The sequence below is a fragment of the Danio rerio genome, chromosome 24 (assembly GCF_049306965.1).
Source record: "Danio rerio strain Tuebingen ecotype United States chromosome 24, GRCz12tu, whole genome shotgun sequence".
Classification (NCBI taxonomy): domain Eukaryota; kingdom Metazoa; phylum Chordata; class Actinopteri; order Cypriniformes; family Danionidae; genus Danio; species Danio rerio.
In genome coordinates, this window is record NC_133199.1 from 43354244 (window position 1) to 43372053 (window position 17810).

At 36.3% G+C, this 17810-nt stretch overlaps 1 protein-coding gene across 11 annotated transcripts; it reads left to right on the plus strand.

Annotated features, from left to right (window-relative positions):
* Nucleotides 1–804: 804 nt before the first annotated feature.
* On the plus strand, nucleotides 805–16388 carry luc7l (LUC7-like (S. cerevisiae)). 11 transcript variants are annotated; one of them, XM_021470133.2, is made up of 13 exons: nucleotides 805–1008; nucleotides 3401–3467; nucleotides 3752–3832; nucleotides 3933–4061; nucleotides 4689–4783; nucleotides 6465–6563; nucleotides 8967–9077; nucleotides 9263–9406; nucleotides 10919–11095; nucleotides 11627–11715; nucleotides 12754–12783; nucleotides 13751–13915; nucleotides 15713–16388. In XM_021470133.2, the coding sequence occupies exons 6-13, from the start codon at nucleotides 6468–6470 to the stop codon at nucleotides 15834–15836; spliced, it is 936 nt and encodes a 311-aa protein (XP_021325808.1). In that variant the 5' UTR covers nucleotides 805–1008; nucleotides 3401–3467; nucleotides 3752–3832; nucleotides 3933–4061; nucleotides 4689–4783; nucleotides 6465–6467; the 3' UTR covers nucleotides 15837–16388.
* Nucleotides 16389–17810: the final 1422 nt, after the last annotated feature.

Consider the following 17810-nt stretch of genomic DNA (forward strand, 5'->3'; position numbering starts at 1 on the left):
TTTTAAATATAATACATTTATTGTTTTATAACATCAAAACAATAATAATAGTTAAATATGCAATTTCACTAATAATAATAAACGAAACAGTGAGCGCTTCTTTAAGTAGAAGAATAGAATTTTTTAATTATTATTATTAACAGTTGTAACGGGACAAATAAAACATTATTTAATTATTTGTTTAGTCACAACTTAAGTTTATACAAATGTATATTCATTCCTGGTCCATCTTATCTCAGCATATCTGTAATGTATTGAGCTCCTAGGCCATTTAGTGATTAATAGACTAGTAGTAATACTTTAAAATCTATTCTGAATGTAATTGGGAGCCAGTTTAAAGACCTGAGGACCGGTGTGATGTGCTCTGATTTCCTGGGTCTGGTCAGAATCCTGGCCGCAGCATCCTGGATGAGCTGTAACTGTCTTTATGTATTAATGTATTAGTAGTATTATGCATTTTTTTGTGCATTTTCTGTTTTAATAAGCCCAATAACAATGTATACAATATAAGTATATGTATACAATAACAAATAGTTATAATTGGGACTATCTTTAACAAAAAATACAAATACAATACACACAAATACACAAAAAAAAAAACAAATACAAAGAAAAAAGTGAAGCAGATTAAACGCAATGGGTATTTAGTCATTAAATATAAGAAAATACGTTTTTAGAGCCAATTAAATGTACAAATGTATCTGTTAACAAAAATAAAACGGTGTATTTGTAGTTTTGACGTGAAGCACTGCTGCGTCCTCTTTAAGACTGCGTCACGCACTCTGATTGGCTGTTCAGCCTTTTGAGTTCATTTGCTCGCTAGCTAGCGAAGAGAGCGGCGGAGGCGACAGGCGCAGGAGCGAAGCGCTCTGCAGATGATTCAAACGCACAGTTTTAGTGTAAAATCAGTGTCAACTTTGTGAGGTGAGCTCGGTTAATCAGCGAGGATGTCGGCCCAGGCTCAGATGAGAGCTCTGCTGGATCAGCTGATGGGAACGTCGAGGGATGGTGAGTGTTAGCTGCGTGCTAACGGCGCTGAGAGGATTTCTGCAGGCCGCGCGCTCAGATTAACCCAAATCTCAATAGAGTAACCCAATCAAATACTAAAATTAATGTCTATAGACGAATATCAAAGCATTGAGATGAGCTAAATGCTGCAACATTTCCTCTTGAAGCGCTTTAGTTTAATGTTTGTGTCCATGAAGGAGGCTAATGACGTCAGTGAGACGACGTCAAGGCTCCGTATGCTATGCTATGCTAATTGAAAAGCCGGGAAGACTAGTGTTTAAAATGTAATAGTTAAGTGAAAATGGAGACAGTAGGCTAATTTTAAGTAGAACATTGAAAAAAAATATCTTGTATGTTTATTGTACTCTATACACGTTTTCACCAGATAATTGTATTTACAGTTAGTATGTTATTGTTAATGTTAGTGATCAATATATTTTAGAGGCAGGGGCGGATTTAGTGATTTGGGGACCCAAAACTTTATACTTTTTTTATTCTTAATTGGTTTATTTAAATCAATTAATCTCCTTTTCTGTATTGCGTCTTAATGCAAAATAAAAACAACACCTAAAGCAACATCTTGTGAATTCATTTTAAGAAAATCGTTTAAAACGTTTTTCAACTAAAATAATATATAAGTTTTTTTTAATAGTTTAACGTTTTAATAAAATATTTTTATTTTTTTAATTACGTTTATTTAAACTTAATACCTAATTTAACTGCTGGACTGCTTCATGATTGATGGCGGGGGCACATTTCTGCAGAAGTAAAAATAAAAAGATTTTTTTTTTTTTTAGATCCTCGTCATACAAAATATAATAAATTATTTTATATATAATTTATAAGTATAATTTATACTTCTAGGTATTTATTTGGGAGCTGCTTGCTTTGCCTATTGGTTAAATCTGCCTCTGCTGTCAATTTTAGGTGATATTTAAACAGCATTTGAAGTGGCAGGGTATCCATAGGGTCTTAAAATGTCTTAAACCTCAAAAGCTAAATTTTAGGCCCAAAAAAGCTTTAAATCTACTGAAATGTTGTGTTTTAGATCTTACAATTTTTTTCTAAAGACTTTGCTTACAGTAACATTGGCTTAAAAGTTCTCCATTTATTTACTGCTGAGGATACTGACCCAATTAATATTATTGTTTTCTGAAGTAATTGACAGCTATGTTTTGTACAATTCTTGGTTAGCGTTATATGGTTTAATGGATATAGCTGAAAATTTAATTAAAAAAAATATTCAAACAAAATGATTATTATTGTATTGTTACATGTATTAAATTGTAATTGTTTTGGGCAAGTAAAAATATTTTCTAACTGGGATATACGAAAAAAATGCTTAGCATTTAGCCCTGTTTAACTCTAAAATTTCAATTATAATGGTCTTAAAAATGTCTTAAATTTTACTTGGTGAAACCTGCATAACCCTGAGTGGATTGAATATCTATCGCAATTAGTTTTTATTGTATAATTTATAACACAATTCTTATAGATTAATAGAAAATGCACCTTTTTCAATTGTATTTTGAGTGCATTGATTAATAATATTGCATGACCATGTACAGTGCTCAGCATTTATGAGTACAGCCTTTACAAGTCTGTCTTTTTAAATGAATATTGTCTATGTATAACATTTATTTATTGTATATGTTTTTATAGGATGCTATCTGTTGCAGATTAAACTTAACGATAATGTTCCAGTAATTAGTACAGCCAAATCTCTGTTAGGGGGAAAAAAATATTAAATAAAAACTAAAAAGAGGATAAATTATAAGAAACGAGCTAAATTAAATGTAGTTGAAATTTTGTAGTTTGTATTTTTTTCTTGCAATATTTATTAATTAATATTTCTATTTTTAAGATTGTTAGGTGGACAAACTTTTATTTTAATGAATAAATCTGGTTATTAAATCGATTTTGTTGAAATGCACCAGAAAATATCACCTATATTATTTTTTAATATGTGGTGTACTCATTTATGCGGAGCACTGTATACATTATTTTATATGTCTTGCTAAAAAAGATTTAATATATTAATATAAATGTAATATAATATATTTGTAAGGGTTAATGACCACCTCTCGTTCTTTTAGAGTGTAATTTCACATTTAAAAAATGATGGATGCAAGCATTAAATCTAAATGAGCTTTACCAAGAGGAAATATGACTTAAATAATGAATATGATGTGAATTTGATCAGATGAAAAGATGAGCAAACAACAGAAAGGAGAATTTGTTGAATTGAGTTAAACTGGCTGTAAGAAATCTCACCCTCCGTGTGAATGAAGCGACTGTCTGTGTGAATGCTGCTGAGATGAATTCATATGCTTCCCGTGCATTTGTTTCATACAGACTGAACAATTGTGGCCCCTTTATTCTATTCATTAAGGTTCAGTGTATGTTTGCCAGCCTACATCTGCAAGGGAGTTGCAGAAAAGCCTCATGTTCATCGAGCCGTGAGTCACCAATGCTTTTTAAAGCTGTTATGAATATGAAAAAACAATACTGTTTGCTTTCCAGCAGTAACTGTTTTACACATCACGCTAGTTGCTAAAGTAAGCAGAGAGGATACGAAGCTTCTGCCCAGGCGGATGTAGTACACTGATGCTGTGCCTGAGCGTCTTTCCTCAAAACTGACTTTAATAAAACAACATTAAGTAAATAAAGGAAAGAAGTCAAATTCCTCCGCCGACGTCTTCACTTGTATTCTTTTGTATCATTCCCAACTTCCTCATTACAGGTTTGGGCAAGAAAAGCTTTTCCCTTTAAACTTTTAGAGGCTGGGACCGCAGGAGGGGTTCTGAATGGGAGAGACCTCGCAGTGTGTATCTATTAACCTTTCACTTTAGTTTTCTGTTTTGTTTCAACTTGGTCAACTTGTTCAACTTCTTGTATTGGTTGCTTTTTAATGTGCACGTTAGATTATTCAGCATTTCAGTATGTATGCATGAGGGATTATGCTCTTAGAGTACAAGACGACAATCCCATACACCCTTGCGCTCAATTGGCAGGTCTGAAAACTGCAGACACATCATGAAAAGTAAGGCTGGGTGAGATATTTAATATTCACAATTTATTGTATTGTATTTTTAGTGATTTTTATTTACAAATTTATAATTAAGTTATTATTGTCATTGTTTTACATGTTAAAAAAGCTTTTGATTTCAGTTTACGTATTTTATTGATGTATTAAATGCATTAATTTAGTCATTTTAACAACATTAAGATTGAAAGAAATTGGGATTTAATTAAAGCTGTGTCGCCCAGACCTTACACACACACTACAGGCTGACACACAGAACTTCCTCTCATGTCTATGATGGCTAAACAGAATAAATGACTGATGCAGACTGACAACACTAGCCTATTGGGTTATTCAATTTTTAGATATTCACATTTAGCAGCCTTTTAAAGAAAGCGGCCTTGGGTCAGCGGAGGTTAAACCTCTGCAATCTACATGAACAAGATCTTTTACTCTCCACCGTAACACTGATTATATGTGACAGCACTCTCAGACACTCTCAGACTCAGCACATGTCATGATTTCACTGCAGAGACAGGCAGGACTGTGACCCTTGGCCACAAAGTTAGTGTGTAGCACCGCAGTGAGTGTGTGAGCCGTGCGCGAGTTTGTGTGTGGTCTCATTCAGTGTCAATTATGTGCTGTGTTCTTACAGGAGATGAGTCGAGACAGCGGGTTAAATTCACAGACGAGCGCGTCTGCAAATCTCACCTACTCAACTGCTGCCCGCATGACATCCTCTCTGGAACGGTGAGGAAAGCTTTAGTCTGGGCCTGTCATGATACGGAAATTTTGCTGTGCGATATATTGTCAGAGATTGTTCTGCTAAGCGATATTATTGTCATTGATGATTTTATGCCACTGATTATATAATGATAACACTAATATCATTCTTAAGGTTATTTAGATTCTATACATTGATGTTGAAATGGGAAATGTCCTATTGGTGGGCCCACACGGAATCTGCGCGCTCAGAATTCTGCAGATTTTTAGCCCGTCGTTAATTCTGTTTATTTACTTGAGTAAATGTGTAAATCTGAATTTATTCAGTTTTTATTCAGTAATTTATTACTTTTCATTTTATATATTAAGGTTTTAGTTATGATTAGAGCTGCACAATTCTGGCTAAAATGAGAATCGTGAATTTTATTTTATTTTTTTTGCTTAATTAAGATCACGATTTTCTTACGATTCTGTAGATGTAAAATAAAGGTATGGTAAAAACAATATGGCAAAACATCAATATTAATATTATGTGTAAGTCAACTGGTTTCTATAAATAATTTGATTCTACTTATAATAATTCTGATGTTGAATTATTATATTTAAGATGTATGCTTGCAATCTGTCATTGACAACATTATTAGACAATTTTATTCACTGGTAAAATCAGACATTTGTCATTATTAGATTATATTCAACAATATATAGGCTAGAGTAGGTATACTGACACTAAACATTTATTTATGCACAACTCTGTTCGCTATGAAAGAAAAAACATATCAAATGCTTGTCGTAATCATAACTCTCAAATGCGATATGATCATTTAAATGAAGTGCACACTTTCGGTTTCATTTTGACTGCGAAGTGCTGTTCATACTTCGCGTGCAGCTCCCAAACGATCCCTGCCACAAACAATATTATTTACAACTGTATTACCTGTTACTCGCAACATATGCAGGTTCTGTTCACTAAAGTAGACGCGCGCACGCATCTATCATCAAGTAGAGCGCGCGCGCCCTTCCTGTGAAAGAGCTCACGGTCAGCAGCTCACCTCACGTGAGATTTCCCGGCCGTGAAAACATCATTATATGAAGATAAAAATGACATTTTTGGGTGAATTATACCTTATAATACAGTATGTGACTCATTCAACATCATTTGGAGGTGTCAATGTCACTGGGCAAAGTATGTGAAACAATAAAAAGACTTGTACAGCCGCCTTTTCTTCTCTCCTAAACTTGCAAATATGATTGACAGAATCGTAGAAATGCTGGATTAAGATCGTCTAGGGGATCAAATCGAGATCACAATCATTTTACGATTAATTGTGCAGCTCTATTTATGAAACTCTGCTGGATAATCCCAAAATAATTCAGCAGAAATCTGCAGATTTTTACCAAAATTTTTCGCAGAAATAGCAAAAAACGTCCGCAGATTCCGTTTGGCCCTACTTATTTGTAATTATCTAAATATAATCTTTGACAGCGGTGAGGTAAAATGTAAATCTCTTTGTAAAATGGCTTTAATGCTATTTGTAAATTTGTTAGTAAAAATTCTGCCATGGCAAAAATTGAGGTCATCCAAGTATTGCACGATAAGTCGATATTGATTATTGTGACAGGCCAAGTTTAGTCAGCCAGTTTATTTCACTGTCATATATTGTTCATACTGATGAAGGCTATGTTTGTTTGTTTGATGTGTTTTTAGCGGATGGACCTTGGCGAATGCTCTAAGATCCATGACCTGGCGCTGAGGGCTGACTATGAGATCGCGTCTAAAGAGAGAGACTTGTTCTTTGAACTGGATGTAAGTGATGTTTTGGCTCACAATCCGTGCCTGTAGATTTGAGCATGTCATTCAATCTAGTAATTTACCTGTGTAAATGTATAATTTATCAGTGCAGAGGTGCACATTTGTCAACTTTTTACAAATCTGGGATTTTCAACTTGATCTTGTTGATCTGTGAATAAGAAATTTGAGGTGGAGGGTGTCTAATCGCAAAGGCTGCAATATATATATTAGGGGTGTCAAAATTAATCGTTTCTTCGGTGCATCGCGATGCAGACGCGGATAATTCGGTATCGGTTCAGTAATAATCATAACCGGTTATTACTGACGTCATTTACCTCATATGCGCTCTGTCGCGAGGGAGGCGATCACGAGTATTTACAACGCTTTAACTACTTAAAACTCATTAACTGTGCACAATTTCACTGTGTGTGTTTGCTGGATCAGTCTTTCACTGACATATACAACAATAGCCCCTATTTCACTGAGATCCAGAGAATGAAAGTAGCCTACTCCATTTCTCTCTTTCTCTCTCTCTCTCTCTCTCTCTCTCTCACACACACACACACACACACAGTGGCCCATTTGACCTGCTGGGGTGGCTTTTCTTCTCCTCTCGGCTGTTTTACAGCATTACGTTTGGATACAGAAACGAGCGCGTGTCTGCAGAGTTTTCTCCACCGTGTCTATCATGCATCAGCTGTGAGATCGCCCCTGCCGCTTATCAGTGTCACTTATCTGAAAAGCGCAGCGCGCAAGAGCCAATCACAACCGTTTTTGTTGAGGGTGTGACCAATCAAAGAGGTGTAAGAGAACTAGACAAGATTCAGAAAATGAGCTGGATGTTTATGTTTGTTTATATTATTTGCTAAATGCTCGTTTTGTTTAAAGTTGCAGTTTATATATGACTGTTTGTATTAAACGGAAAAATTGTATTACAAACAATATATAAATATATTCATTTTAATACAAGAACTGCTGCTGTGAAGAAAATATAAAGCTGTGTATGGAAAGCATCGTCATTGCACCGTGATGCACCGAAATATCGAATTGAACCGAATCGATGGCATGATAATCGTAACCGAACCGTGAGACTAGTGTAGGTTCACTGCTCTAATAAATATGTTAACCCATTTAGGCCCTGTTTACACTGCCAGTTAAATGTGACCCAATTCTGATTTTTTTTGCTCATGTGACGCAGATCGGTTCAGTTCTATGAGCATGTAAAAAAAACACATGCATTCAGATATTCAGAGATGGGTTTCAAGCCTCCTTCATATGTGGAAATAAATCAGATATGTGACTATCATGTAAATGTATAAAACATAATGGCTCAATAAATCCGATCTGCCTGTCATAAAACTTGTGACAATGTTGTACATCTCCGTGGTTTAATGATGTTGAAGGAAGAGCCTGTGTGGAGACGAAACTCGGTAAACAACAACAGAAGAAACATGGAGGAGGAAAGTGGTCAGTTGGCGCAATTTCCTCCCACCAGACCGGAGATCTCTCTCGTATCTACAAATTCCTCTGAAAGTTGGAGGGCACCATATATAAACCATAGCTACGATGATGGCCCTTTCCCTCCTCGGGAAGGCGATCTTCACATATTTGAGCCTTTACGTATGTGCGACGTCGTAAATTGTATGGCGAGTGTAAATACATTTATCGGATATGGGTCACAATTATAAGAATGTGTAAACAGACAGGCAAAAAACTCAGATACACCTGACAGTGTAAACAGGGCCTTAGACACATCTCAGTCCGAGAGCAAATGCATGACAGCCCTTTTTGTCTGGCATGCTTATTAACCAATAAAGTGAGTGCAGCTTAATTCCCCCAATCAGCAATGCCCAAACCAGCCATGGGTCACGTCCACTTCAAAAAAGCAGGAGAGCTCGGTCTGCAAGCATGAGCGAGTGGTTATGGCATCTCGATTCTGAGAGGAAACAAAAACTGAGATTTTTATTTGCAGATGACTGCATATAGACCAAGCTTATATGGTTTAGAATAGATGTGGTTGTCACTCTTTTCAGCTTTGGCGAGTTTTTAGCACTGATATTAATTTTAGTTATATTATTAATTAATATGCAAATTGCTAGAATATTTGTTAAAGTAATATTTTCTGTCTTTTAGTGAATGTTTTACATGAGACCTGCTGTAGCTTTGTATACCAAGCAAGTGATTCTAATTGCATTTTTATTGTAAAGCTTAATTATAAGTTATTTTTTATTTTGTGCTAGGTTTTCAGCTCATAAAATACACTCTTAAAATAAATATGCATCCACAGATTTTTCTTTTAAGATTAAATTTTCTGCAAAATACAGCAGCAGATTCCGTCTGCTGATGTAATCTGTGATGAAGTAGAGCTCTGTCAATGCTTTTGTAAGTTGAGTTGTTAAATCTGTGTGTGTTCTGTAGGCTGTGGATCACCTAGAGTCCTTCATTGCTGACTGTGACCGCAGGACTGAACTGGCCAAGAAGCGTCTCGCTGAGACTCAAGAGGAGATCAGCGCTGAGGTGGCGCAAAAGGTATGAAGTTTTTCAGATAACATTTTACAAAAACTATTTAGGCTAAATAATCAAATTGTATTTTAATTGCTGTTTTGCTTATATAATCAAGGTATCTGGCTTAAAACTGCTGTTGTGGTGTTTTATTTGTACTGTATAAAAAGCACTACTGGACATTATAAATGTGTGCTATGTGTTTTTGACAGGCAGAAAAGGTTCACGAGCTAAACGAGGAGATCGGGAAGCTGCTCGCAAAGGCTGAGCAACTCGGCGCTGAGGGAAATGTGGATGAAGCGCAGGAGGTTCTGCAGGAGGTTGAGAAAGTCCGATCTAGGAAGAAAGATGCAGAGGTTAGACCATGCCCTTTATTATATCCAATTAATATATTTCCCCAGGAGCACTTCTCACACATTTAATCAGATCAGATCAGATTTATTGTCACATCATCAGCAGGGTGTGTGCTATGATGAGTGAAAAGCTTGGGTACAGTGCAAAATACTGTGACCTAAATTCAGGGCTTGACATTAACTTTTTTGATCACCAGCCACTGGGGATAGTAGTTTTACAATAGTACTAGCCACAATTTTGTTGTTGGGAATATATATTTTATACACATAAATATGACTTTGACATGCTAAAATTATTTGATTTAGATTCTGCGTTATGTCCACATGCCTCCTAATTCATTTCACTTTTTGTGTGTCGTGTATGAGCTGCTCAATAATCATGAGCCAATGAGTCATGGTTTTATTGTATTACAATTAGTTTTTGTTTCATATAATTTACAGAGCTCAAAATGAAGGATTTACCAAATTTATCTCTGACCACACCAAACATAAACAATTAATTATTTCTTAGCCACCAATTTTAAATGTGTCGAAACAAGCAAAATATAGCTGTATGCTATACTTTTTATTTAACAAAACATTTACACAGTAATCTGTCCTGGCTAAAGGTCCCAGATCACCAGTTAACTACACAAAAATAGGGAGGTAATCTCCCATTAAAGCAATGTTATTGTAAAAAATTATAATTAAACCATATTGACACAAGAAAGCGGGTAAAGAAACGTGTCCGATTAATAAAGGGATAATAATCTGTTCAAAGAATGGTTAAAGTGAAAGCTACCACTGCTGCTTACAAAAAGACAAATCTGGAGCTCTTAAAGCAGCAAGACTGTGGGTGCATGTTCATCCCTTTTTGTCTAGTCTATTTGAAAGAGAACCGATCACATCAGTTGGCTTTCTAGGCACGGTTGCGTCACGCAAGGAAACGGGAGCGCACATGCGTTTTAAGCAGCCGGCGCATCACATCAGCTGTTAGCGCAGTGATTATCCTCTCATTCGGTATTCACCTGCTTTCTTTTGCTCGTGCGAACACTATTATTTTTGTCATTACTGTTGCTTCCCCATTCTAATATCGCCTTTGCATGCATTTTGTACTAATCTTATTGTCTAACGCTGCTTTTGAGAATTGTTATCCGGGAAAATTATTTTCAACCAGCCGAAGTGGCTTGTGGGAGTGTCTGTTTTAGCCGCCAACGCTGAAATCTACCCGCATTTGGCAAGTTGGTGGGTGTTAATGTCAAGCCCTGCCTACATTTGAGGCTATATACAGTATACAAATAATACATTGTAAATACTGTACATAAAACTTTGCAAAATGCAATGACCCAAGACAACATATTTATGTACACAAGTGCACTGTGTACATAAATAGACAAGAAATATGTAAAAATACACCTGTTACACGCATATAGACAAAGATTTAAAACTTACCATCTAATATCTCTTTTCTTCTATGGTAATTGTCTGGATGTTTGTTTATCAGCTGTGCATTTTCTCTGTAAATGTCACTTTCAGGAAGAGTACAGGAACTCTATGCCCGCATCTAGTTTCCAGCAGCAGAAGTTGCGTGTCTGTGAGGTTTGCTCCGCCTACTTGGGTCTCCATGACAACGATCGGCGTCTCGCTGACCACTTTGGTGGGAAACTACACCTGGGCTTCATCCAGATCAGAGAGAAGCTGGAGCAGCTGAAGGTAATGGGTCAAACCCCAAAATTTGTTTATTACCTGCTTCGGATGTAAAGCTAACATTTTGTTCATACGTTAATGATGAATGGGATCAACATTTAATTAACAAACTTCCTGAAATTAGCTCTAATGTTGGAAATGGAAACCTTGATGGGATCAGATCATTTTTACCCATTGTAGAATCAGTCAGTCCATAAGTTCTTAATTCTTGGAGAAGATCCTCCCATGTGCTTTATTTGTAGTAGCACTTTACCTATGAAGCATGTTTTATTAGATTGTGTTGGTTTTACTTCTGTGAGAAATTATTTATTTTACCCAGTGCAGTCTTTTAAAGAGATTTTTAACAGTGTTAATCTGAATACAGCTTTAGATTTTTTTTAGTAAAAATTAATAGTTAAACCTCAATCTCTCAATATTTCTATTTCCTCGCCATGAAAATGGCCATTGAAGCTGACATCGCGTAAAACTAGGTGCTGGTCTGCCTAAACCACAGCTCACAGCTTTATAGAGTGCTGTAATAACACTTGTTCTCTACAGAAAACCGTGCAGGACAAACAGGAGAGGAGAAACCAGGAGCGGCTGAAGAGAAGGGAAGAGCGGGAGAGAGAGGAGAGGATGAAAAAGAGGTGAGAAAAGTATTGCATCTGTCACCTTCATAGATGGACAACATACACTGTCATATAGACTTGAATTTAAAGAGATACTTGAATAAACGTGTTTGAGTCAGATCACAAGCTCAATTTCGAAATTATTTTATTTCATTATAAACTTATAAATATTTAACTTAATATTTAATAAATGTTTAAAATAAGAATTCATTGGTATTTTGGGGGATGCACTGTGATTCTTTAAGGCAGAGGTTCCCAAACTTTTCAGCCTGCGACCCCTAATATGACGATGCCAGTGACTCGCGACCCCCAATATCCTGGTTATGAATACAGAAACCTTACATGCAATGTCACACACACACCAATACATTCTTCGTTTAATGTCAGTGCTGTAATGGGCCAGAAACTTTAACCTGGTGTTATAAAATCAATCTGCTGCATCTGACGCTATTGCTGTGTCTTTAATATAATGTAATTACCACTGGGGTCTATAAGCTACTAAGTAACTATAAGCTACTATAGTAACTATATAGTAATTATAAACGACTATATTTTTCTTTTCAGTAGGTTATGGATAAAATATGGTCATTCTTATATGATTTAATAATAATAATAGATTTTTTTAAATCACCAGGCGACCCTCCTTCATTGTCCCTTGACCCCTTTAGGGGTCCCGGCCCCCCACTTTGAGAACCCCTGCTTTAAGGGACAGTTCACTTTTTTCTTACCATTTACTCACTCATGTGGTTGTAAACTTTTATGCTTCTGAACACAACAGCAGATATTCTGTGGAATGTTGATAAAAGGCAGCCATTGACACCCATAGTAGGAACAAAATGTATCATGGAAGTCTAACATTTCAACTATCTCTTTAAGTTGAAGAATTTAAACAACGTTTTATTTTCTATGAACTTTTAAAGTGTTTTCAGCTCAAAGAAATCCGTTGTTAAAAAGGGAATTGTTTGAGTGTGTAACATGGTTTGAGTATAAATATACATGGTTTGAAAATTCTCAGTATTGACCAAAATAACCATGTTTGTCTGGTTTTCTCTGTAGGACAAGATCACGCAGTCGAGATCGCAAGAGGTCAGTATTAATCCAGTAATGTTCAGTTAATATAGGGGGGGGGGGGGGGGAATTCTGTGTAATAACACTGACACGAGGAGAGCACTAAATGACTGAAATGTATTTAGCACTTTATGTCAAAGGCTTTTTTTTTTTTTTTAAATAATGACAGCTTAAACGCACCTCATTTGGAGAATGAATTCACATGCATTGCTCAGGTGTGAGTTTCTCACAGACCTCAAAGTGTCAATCTTGATGCTTCGGTGGGTCTTGTCTATCAACTCTGAGCTTTACTTCAGGCCATTGGCTGGGCCATTCTCCAGGTTGAAATTTTTTTTTTCTCTGAAAGCATTTGAGTTTCCTTGGCTGTGTTTTGGATCATTGTCTTGCCGAAATGTCCGTCTTGGCTTCATCTTCATCCTCCTGCTGATGTAGATGTTGAACTGAAGCAGCTGATATTCATTTACACTGAGGAAGGGCAGAGGGTTACTGAAATACTACTGAGAGATTTCAGCTGCTGTCTGGGCTTACCCTGCCTTTTTATACCTTCCTTCCTTCATGTGTTCAAAGCTTTTCCCTTTGTCATTTCATTTTTTTTAATTAGATTAGTTTTTGTTGCATATTTGGATTTCTTTGGTGGTTAACAACATCTGGTGAAAATTTCATGTCAACAGCACCTTTAGACATGTTTTTCTGAGAAAAATGGTGACGTGTTCAATACTTATTTCCTCCACTGTACTCTACTCCACATATATTATCTTTTATCTTATTTTACCCTTGAATGTGTAACTAAATCAATGCTTAAGTCTGTTTAACTGATTATAGTTTAATTACTTTTACAACATTCATGCTGTTAAAGGAACCTCATGAAATGAACCTTTTACTGGAGGTTTGTCGGTAGACTGTGCATATACGCCATTGCAAAGAGATTTATTATAAAATAAAGGTTTTATGCAAATATAAGGTTGTCTGTTTCTTCTTTTTATAGGTCTCGTTCCCGTGAGCGTGATCGAGAGCGCAGACGCCGGCGTTCCCGCTCCGCTTCACGAGAGAAACGCCGTTCTCGCTCTAGATCCAAAGAGCGTGACAGACGCCGACGACACCGATCCCGATCCAGATCCCGCTCACGCCACAGCAGAGAACAGTCACACAAGTAATGCTTGATTTCTTTTTTTAATATACATATTAAAATGTTATATATGTTTTATATTGTTTTAGCATAGGAAAATAAACGATAACATTACATAGAACAGAAAGAGCACTAGAGAAATAATACACTTTATTTTTTAAATGTTTTAGATTCGCGGATGGACATTTACTTATAGGGGGCGTATAATGCAAAAATCACTTTTTATAGGAGGTTTAAACCCAGTTGTGTGGCAGCATTGTGTGAATATAGCCAGCCTTTACTAGTAAAATTTTTTTATTTTTTCTACAGTCTGCAGAAAGACTTTAACAATCTCCATTTGTATGTGTCATCAGAGGGGGAAAGCCCCGCCCACTAGTGCCCTTCTCTCCCTCATTAGCAAAGGAAGTCAGTCTTGTTTTGAATCTGCCACTATGCTGACACACAGGCATTTGTAGCCCCGCCCCCTTTATTTATTTTTTATTTTTGTCAAAAAAATCATCATTTATTTACATTTACTAGATTTTTTTTTTACCAGCACCAACCTTGATGACTAAAACTCTTTAAAAAATTAACAAACAAAAAAAAGTAACATCACTGATGTTTTTATTTTTTATTTAATTTTTTTTAGTCATCGGTTGTTTTGATACATAAGCACATAAACACAGTCTCAGTCATGCAGTGGGAAAGTAAAAAAAAAAAATGGGGAGATATACAAACAAGTAAACATGGTAGTACAGTCAGGATAGACAGTCTGGATATAAAAAAAAAAAAATATATATATATATATATAAATATATATATACCATAGAGTAGAAAATCAGGTGAGATTATTGATGTAATGCCAAAAAGGTGTCTATAGCTGCCAGAAGTCATCTATCTGACTTTTGATGTGCATCATAAGTGAGTTTTTCAAGTGGAAATAACGCACATACTTGAGACAACCACATTTCAAAGGAAGGCACCTGAGGAGATGACCACAATAAAAGTATACATTTCTTTGCCAGTTAGACCAAAATTTAAAACAGGTGTTTGGTGTGGGGGTCTGGCACATTCTCTACTACATCATACAACAAATACAATTCTAGAGAAAAACAGAACTTTATCTGAAAGAGAAAAAGAAAATGATGTGTTTTCCTCCAAAAAGAGATGATTTTGTCACAATCCCAAAAACAGTGAAGGAATGTTCCTTTGCCTTTTCTGCAGTTACAACAAAGATCAGAGGAGTTTCTATAAATCTTTTTCAGACGCAAGGGTGTGAGATAAACTCTGTTAATGAATTTATAATTGAGCTCTTGAACACCCAATGAAGTACATTTAGAATACAAGTTGGTGCATATTTCAGACCAATCCGTGTCTTTAATTTAGTGACCCTAGTCTTTTTCCCACACACACTTCAAACTCAAAGGAAGAAGTACATGAGTTTGACAGAACTTTATATATTTTGGAAATTAGCCCCTTGGCAAAACTGTTTGATACAATTTGCTCCATGGCTGCAAGTTCAAATGTCAGTTTACCCATTTCAGACAAAGATTTAATGAAATGACTCAGCTCAAGGTATTTAAAACCATTGGATTGTGGTATATCATATTGATTTTAAATTTCTTGGAAAGATTTAAGTGTACTGTCTGTGAAGAGGCACGATCATTTTTGAATCCCTGATTTGTAGCTCCGCCCTCTTTTTAAAATCTCATTTGAATTTTATGTAAAATTTGCATATTCATGCCAAACCTGAAGACATTTTTTTATCCTGACAGTGAACTGATGCTTTAAATAAATAGCAAACTCTTATGTTGAACTAAGCTGATTCCTGTGTGTCTTCAGGTCTTCACGAGACCGTGATCGCGAGAGGGACACCAAGCGCAGCTCATCCGAGCGGAGATCAGACGGGCTGAACGGCCGGACAGAATCTCGTCGCCATGACGACAGAGAGGCCGGAGAGATCTGAATCATCTCACGTTACCATAGCGAACACCCAGACCCATACATACATGCATATCCCCACTTTTATATCCATCATGTTTGCCTCGTCCATAGTAAACTGCCCACGTCCTCCTCCATCACAGTCCTTGTAGTCTTTAATATCTCAGTCCAGTGAGCGCTGCACCCGTCTCATCCACTGTGCTGAAATGAAAGGTGTAGCTTTGAGTTCTGTTTATTTCTTTTAAACAAACGTCTACTGCCGTTTTTTTTGCCCCGTCATGATGTCCGTCGCCGTTTACTTCTGGAATGTAGATTTGGTTTGTTCTGAGGGAATGTGTGCATGTTGTTTTTGTTCTGAAAGCTGTTCTGAGGTCAGTTTAAACGCCCCTTCCTTTAAATCTAGCTCCATTGTTTTCCCCATAGAGAGAGAGAGAGAGAGCTGTAGGAGATGACGAAATCTGAACAAGCGTGTTCTTGAAGTGTTGCTTCAGATTTATTATGTACATGATCTTTTATAATGCCGTTTTGATTTCATGTCCTCCTTATTAAAGTGCATTAAATGGTTTTATGAATTGAAGTGGTGTTTGTTGTGAATGGGGGCTCTTGCTGTTGTGAAAGGTGTGTCATTTACCTGAATCTGTTTGGTATTAATATAGAAATGACATATTGCAACATGAGTTTGATTCCATCTCGAGGATGGAGGAAAGTCCTTACCCCTGGTGGAGGAGTTCAAGTATCTCAGGGTTTTGTTCAGGAGTGAGGGAAGGATGGAGTGTGAGATTGACAGGAGGATTGGTGCAGCTGTAATGCGGTCAATGTGTTGGCCGGTTGTGGTGAAGAAGGAGCTGAGCCAAAAGGCAAAGCTCTCGATTTACCGATGAATCTACAATCCTGCTCTCAGCTATGGTCATGAGCTTTGGGTGATGACTGAAAGAACAAGATCTTGGATACAAGTGGCCGAAATGAGTCTTCTTCACAGGGTGGCAGGGCGCATCCTCATAGACGGGGTGAGGAGCTCGGAGTAGAGCCGCTGCTCTTCCACATCCAGAGAAGTCGGCTGAGGTGGCTCGGGCACCTGTTTCGGATGCCTACCTAGAGAGGTGTTCCAGGCATGTCCCACGGGGAGGAGACCTTGGGGGACACGCTGGAGGAACTATGTGTCTCTGCTGGGCTGAGAGTGCCTCAGGATCCTCCGGTGGAGCTGGAGGAAGTGTCTGGGGTTCTGTCCTAAGACTGCTGACCCTGAAAAAGCGAATGAAAATTAATAAATGAATTTAATTGCATTTAGAAAAAATTCACATGTTTTTTTTTTTTGCACCTACAATATGATGCAAAAAACGAACTTTTTTTTATTCTTCATGAAACTAAAAACAAAATTCAGGCTGATTTTGGAAGTTTTGTGTAATTGTACATATGAGAAAGACTAAATTTCACGTTTTTCTAGGAGAATTAGAGACATTTGATGTATTTTTATATTACTGTCCATGGCTAAATTATGTAGTTACATAAAAAAAATAATGTTAAAGGAAGAAATTATGGCATTTTTTGTAATTATTAATTTAAAAATGAGCAATTAAGTCTTATGAGTTATTTAAAGGTCAAATTAAAAGGTAAAAAATAGAAATGTCATACTTAAAATCATACAAAAACTCAAAAGTACGATTAGCTTAAGTAGAAATTAAATCATTGCACAATATCTTGAACATTTTTAGTTATTAAATTAATCATCACAAAGAAACTGCAAATGTAGAGTAATTAATGATAAAACTAATGAATTATGTATTATAATTATTCACATTTGTTTACATATACTTTTCTACTTGTCGACTGTTCATGTTGTCCTCATTAAAGTGCATTATATGGTTTATGAACTGAAATGGTGTTTGGTGAATGAGGGCTCTTTTACTGTTTCTTAATGTTAATATATTATTTATCTGAATGTGTTTGGTGTTCAGCAGGAAATAACATTACAACATGAATTTGAGTACATTTATTATTA

What these genes read in the sequence shown, in the direction of transcription:
- luc7l (XM_005162898.4), top strand. An exon ending in CTAGGAAGAAAGATGCAGAG is followed by an intron (nt 9,407 to 10,918) that starts GTTAGACCATGC and finishes TGTCACTTTCAG; the next exon opens with GAAGAGTACAGGAACTCTAT. An exon ending in GAGGAGAGGATGAAAAAGAG is followed by an intron (nt 11,716 to 12,753) that starts GTGAGAAAAGTA and finishes TTTTCTCTGTAG; the next exon opens with GACAAGATCACGCAGTCGAG.